The sequence below is a fragment of the Primulina huaijiensis genome, chromosome 6 (assembly GCF_012295235.1).
Source record: "Primulina huaijiensis isolate GDHJ02 chromosome 6, ASM1229523v2, whole genome shotgun sequence".
Classification (NCBI taxonomy): Eukaryota; Viridiplantae; Streptophyta; class Magnoliopsida; order Lamiales; family Gesneriaceae; genus Primulina; species Primulina huaijiensis.
In genome coordinates this window covers 14686423-14692604 of record NC_133311.1, presented here as the reverse complement: position 1 = coordinate 14692604, position 6182 = coordinate 14686423, and the positions used below count along the sequence as shown (strand labels likewise).

The window sequence follows — 6182 nt, the reverse complement described above, 5'->3', positions numbered from 1 at the left end:
TTTACAAGTTTTGGATGTTTAAGAACCATCGGTTCAACAGAAAAAATCACAAAAACAACGGTTAGCTTGAACAGCTTCAGTTGATATGGTAAAACAACATATCCTATCCTCCTTGAATTACTCATATCTGATCGGTTGCAGTGTAGTTTGACTATAATGGTTATGTTTGAGCACTTCATTTTAATACGTGGTCCGAACAAAAGACAGGTGATCTACAGCTTGATGTGATCGTAATTCTTGAGTGATCAAACTTGATCCAGTTGTCGGCAAACATGTAAATACAAAATATGAGAGATTGGATCTTGAAACAACTTGATTTTGCTATTTTTTCAATCACCAAAACTTATAGTAATAGAAATATTTTAACAATTTCTCAATTTTTGGTGATGACAAATCAATCTGTAAGATTATACAAAATTTATGAAAAAACAATAAAAGGATAATTTAAAACAAATGCATTTCATTAAATGAATGAAATAACATTGGTACAAATTCATAACAAATCTTAATACACCTACAAGAAAGATAAATTATTTTCTAAAACTTGAGTCTATGCTAGCACCACTTTTTTTCTTGGGGCTTCTTTTTCTAGTCTTCTCGTTTCTTCTTCTCTCTTCGACTCCTCGTATCTGGTTCTCTCATCTTGCTTCTTTTGTTCTTCAAATTTTTTATAATCTAACACTTCATTTTTTTTAAAATCACCATGTTGCATAAATTCGAGAATTTTTCGCAATTATGCGCCCATTGTAGTCTGGAGGAGATCGAACCATGCGTCTATCTGCTGTTTGAATTGAGTAATTTGAGTTGACAACTATGTGTTCATATGGACATCATGATATTTGTTGTACAATAATTGTCTCTGGTGTTTGAATTTCAAATATTGTTAGGTGCAATAATTGTCTCTGCTGGGTAGAACAATCGAAACATGATACTTGAGGTGTTGTACGATTTAAAAGATTTGACTTGCACAATAACCATCATCTATAGTTTTTGGTAAAGCGACAAACGTCCGGTACTACAATTGATCTCAGAGCCAACGTCACGGTTCGAATCTCATTGATTGCAAGGAGTGCAATTATTGAGAAGAAGATTATTTGATACAATAATTGTCCATCTTGGGTAGAAAAATCGAAACATGTACAATTTGAAAAATTTGAGTAGCACAATTATCACTAAATATAGTTTTTGGTAAAACAACAAATATCGATCCTACAAATATACACTTAAAAAACTTAAACAACATTTTTTGACCGACAAAAGATACTATTTTTTATCATTTTTAAAAGTAAAATGAAAATATTTGCAAATTTTATATGTAAAATTTTATCATTTTAAAAAATGCTATGTCGGGCTTTATCCTTATTCCTTACATAATTTTTGCTTTTAATTATGAAAATCGATTCTTATTTCAAACATATTGATGATATTCTAAAGATAATGTTTTTTTCAATTCATTATTATGAAGTATTGAACATTTTTGCAGTATAATTATTCTAATTGTCATATACTTTATTTTAAATCAATAGTTTCTAATTTTTAAAAATTTTCATTATACTAACTTAAGATTTGTTAGGATCGACGCTACAATTTAGAAGAGGTGAATAAATTGATGTCGGGGTTTTCAAGATTTTCGAGCCTATTAGTCTTGTTAGAAACTGAAGATGCTTTTCTTGATCTAAACCGATCGAATGGGCGACTTAAAGCAAGTCTAAATGTGAAATTTGCTCAAGAAAATGTGATGAATAGAATGTGAATTGATGGCAGACATAACAGAATGGACAATATACATAGCTGAACTTAAATAAAGTGCAGAAAGTAAAGAACCCATAAATCTGTTTATGGAAGTTCAAATGTTATGTCAGGTCTCTTTTTTTCCCGAAACAATAAATATTCTACTAGAAGATTTTGATTTATATAATATTTTGTCAAATCCAACTCATATTATGTCACACTTTCAAACGAGACTCCTAACACGCTTTCAAATATGTCTTTTACCAGTTGATTTATTGAACCATTGATCTTGATCGTTTGAACATGATTTAGCATTTCTTCTTAGCAATGCTGAGTTGGTCCTATCGAGATTTTTCCGAATCAATTTTTAATATATGTTAATAATAAAAATTATTATTATTTTGTTGCAAAACACAATATTTATACTTTTATTTTTTTTAGTGGCTAATTATTAAAATAAAAGGTTTAATTATATAAATCCCCTGAAGTTTATTATAGTTACAAAAAATCCAACTGTGTATGCTACAAATTTATATTAAATTTAGATCTACACCAATTAACTTTAAACTTACATATACACCTCTTTAGGTATTTTTAGGCCTTTCAATTGTCACCTCATATTCATAATATTAAATAACATGGACATTTAGAAAAATTAATTGATTAAAAAAAGTAAAAAAAATGAACGTACAAATACAGCTAAACCAAAAAAAATTATTTCTATTTTATATGTTAAAACTCAAAATATTAAAGTTCATTCGATGTATTTTAAAACTAAAATCGACTGAACCAATCCAAAATATATTTATTATTCGAGTTTTTAGTTTGTTGTTTAATTTTATCTTAATTTATAAAAATTAAACTAAATAAAACTTATTTTTAATCTCATATTTGAGGGATAAATGTAAGATTGACTTATATTTCAGGAGAATCATATGTAATTTTTAAAATTGGAGGAGATAAAATGTAAACTTGATAAAAACAAGAGGGGATGTATATGTAGTTTTAAAAGTTAGTTGGACTTGTTTGTGATTGTAGTACACTTGAGGGATGTAATTGTAATTAAACCTAAATAAAAATAAAAATAAAAAGGTACAAGATTTCAAGGAAACCAATTATGCCTCCAGTTCATATCTGTTTTGGTTTCCTCTCTTCCTCCTCGTGGGCTCCCGCCTTTGAGACCACCGTTCCAGCATTTGCTTTCCCTGGTACGGCTGGTGGGTAACACGATGTTTATACGTTTATGTGTAATATGTTTATCTGTTCTCATTTGCTCCATTTGTTACTTAAGTTCAGTTCTTGAATCCCTAAAAGGAAAAACAAGAATCCAATTTCAATAGAAATATAGCTATGACAGTGAGCATGACTGGGAAAAGAGTCAAAAGACTGTTTTTAAACCCTTGTTTCTATTTTCCTAGCCAAAATAAGATCTTTTCAAATTTCTTCACTTCAACCCCAGGCTTAAACCTTTCTCCAGTCCCCTCAACCAAAAAATTAGACATGATCGAATCCCAAATAAAATCTTTATCTCAAAAACCCATCACCAAAATCCAGTTGAGAAATGTTTATGGACTTTTTGAGCAATCCTTGGACACGGGTATCGTTCCTTCGGAGCCTAATTGCAATCTTTTGTTTCAAATTCTTGCCAAGAATAAAGAGTACAAAATGGCTTTCAGTGTTTACAAGAGAATGAGTATTCATGAGGTTTTGTCTGCATACTTGTCGCTATCTGCTCTAGTTGAGTGTTTGGTGCATTTCTGTATTCCGCAGTTGGCTATGGCAGTGATTGGTTTGATTTTGAAGCACGGATATAGCGTTCATGTTTATGTTGTGAATCTTATATTGAATGGTTTTTGTTGTAATGGATTAGTTATAAAGGCAGAGGAATTATTAGGTGAGATGGGTAGAAATGGTGTGTTGCCGGATCGAGTTAGTTTTAACACTTTGATAAAGGGATTTTGCCGGGAGAGGAAATTGAGTGAGGCTACGAGCCTGAAGAAAAGGATGGAATGTGCTAATGTAGTTCCCGATTTGGTCACATATAATGTTCTGATGGATGGTTATTTCAGGGAGGGTCAGGTGGATCAAGCTATCGAATTGTGGGAGGAGATGAGGAAACGGTTAGAACCTGATGTTATTGTGTATAGTACACTCATAAATGGATATTGCAGCAGCGGAGATGTTGATAGAGCTAGCGAAATTTTTGATGAAATGTTGAGAAAAGGAGTTTCGCCCAATAATGTTACGTATACTTGTTTGATTATTGGTCTTTGTAAGAAGGGAAAACTAGAAAAAACCAAGACATTGTTCAATGATATGATTGGACTTGGGATACGTCCTGATGTCGTAATATTCACTGGTATGATTGGTGGGCTTTGTGAACTTGGGAAAACCAAGAAAGCGGTGGAGTTATTTGATTTTATGTTGGAAAAAGGCGAAGATATTAGTATTACAACTTACAACACTCTAATTAATGGATTATGCAAGGTTGGGTTGTTGGATGATGCATTTAGGATTCTGGAAATGATGGTTGACCTGGATATGAAGCCTGATGTGGTGAGTTATAATACAATACTGAAAGGGCTTTGTGACATGGGAAAGGTTGATGGTGCCCTGAAACTTTTTAATTCAATGAACTTGAATAAAAATCATGCCAAGCCAGATTCTTGGACACTAACCACTTTAATTCAAGGCCTGTGCAAGGAGGGTCGTCTTACAAAGGCGGAGATAGTCAATCGTGAGATGGTTGAATACAAGAAACTGAGGGATGTTGGGCCTTATACTGTCCTAATTGACGCTCATTTCAAGTCGAAAAATGTTAAAAAGGCTATGCGCCTATGGAGGGAGGTTTCTGAACTGGGATTGATTCCAGATTCATTGATTTACAGTGCTACAATAGAAGGATTATGCAAATGTGGCTTGATCAATGTGGCAAAAGGTATTTTTACGAAAATGAGAACCAACGGTCCTACTCCTACCACGTTTGACCATAACACATTAATGGCGGCTTTACGCAGGGAGAGTAGCTTGGAGCAAGCAAGAACTTTGTTCAAATATTTGGTCAGTGGAAAATGCCAACCAGATGTTATCTCTTACAACATTATCATTGAATCAAGCATTAAAGCAGGGGATATTGAGTTTAGCAACGAACTACTGGTTGATATGCAGCATAGGGGATTGAAACCTGATGCGTGGACATTTTCAATCTTGATCAACAGGTTTTCAAAATTAGGAATGATGGAAGAAGCTAAAAGCGTATATGACCGAATGATGGCATGTGGATTCTCACCAGATGTTTTTGTTTTCGATTCTTTGCTCAAGGGATTTAGTGCAGTGGGTAAAACAGAAGAAATAATTGTGTTGCTTCACCAAATTGCAGATTCAGGTGTTGTTCTTGACGATGAACTGACGTCTACAATATTGATGTGTATATGTGGTATCCCCGAGGCAGAAAATATTGTTAAGCTTCTACCATCTTTTAACCATGATGTATCAAATTCAAAAAGAAGCAGTCTCATGCATGATAAATTGCTAACCAAACTCCACAATAGTGCTGACCAGCTTCATACGTCAATCCCCTGATCAGTGTCAACGTGAAATATAGATACACTTCCTTTCTTTTTCTGGTTCTGACAAAACGAACACACCCTTGGTTTTTCGTGGATCTTAAAGATGTCTCCACCTCAGAGTTGCCTACTGCCGATCCATTTCCAGATTTTGTTATGAAATTATCTCACAATTGAAGGCTGTGTTTGTGTTTTGTATCATGACAGATTGTTTAAAAAGATAACAGGGAGATGTAAATGTAAACGATTGCCAAATGTTGAGATCTGTGTGATCGTCTATATAACTCACCACATCAGTATTACAACTTACAACGCTCTGATTAGTGTGATTCACTATTTTCTTCCACTGGATTTTCCACTTCTATTTTCCTCCTCTGCTGATCCTCTTATCTTTGTTTCTTTTTAAAATGATTATTGCTTTTGAGTGTCGATGTCCTTCAGATTGAATTATGTTGAAATTTTGATTTATGGTGATAACTCGATGGTTTTTACGTTAGTTATCAAAGGATTATTTATTATAGCTGGTTTTTAGTCTTTAGGGAATGGAAATCGTGGTGTAAAGAAATATCTTTTTGCAATTTCCTCCTTGGTGATGGGTTCCTCTGTGAAGTATACCAGTTTTTCAAAATAAACTGTTATGGTCATGGATTTTGTTTTACTGGTTCTTTCAGAAAGCTACCAAAAGTTCACGCCTTCGATGCATTTCTTTTTATTATTTAATTCCTACGTTGTATGGGCAGCTGATGGAGTATTGCATAATTTGATGTTAAAATATCTTAGAGCAATTCTGTTTTATTGAATTATGCACATATTTTTTCTTTAGTGAAAACATAGCTAATGTGATCTACAATTTTATGCCAAATGGTTGAATTTTTAACACTAGAG

General features: G+C 33.0%; 1 protein-coding gene across 1 annotated transcript; it reads left to right on the top strand.

Moving 5' to 3' along the window:
• The first annotated feature begins 2946 nt into the window (after positions 1 to 2946).
• On the top strand, positions 2947 to 5630 carry LOC140979598 (uncharacterized). The gene has a single exon (XM_073445082.1). It carries the CDS (start codon positions 3082 to 3084, stop codon positions 5311 to 5313), a length of 2232 nt encoding a protein of 743 aa, XP_073301183.1. The 5' UTR covers positions 2947 to 3081; the 3' UTR covers positions 5314 to 5630.
• The last annotated feature ends 552 nt before the right edge of the window (positions 5631 to 6182 follow it).

Bases quoted from the DNA above. Each gene is read 5' to 3' on its own strand.
- LOC140979598 (XM_073445082.1), top strand. From the start codon at position 3,082: ATGACAGTGAGCATGACTGGGAAAAGAGTCAAAAGACTGTTTTTAAAC.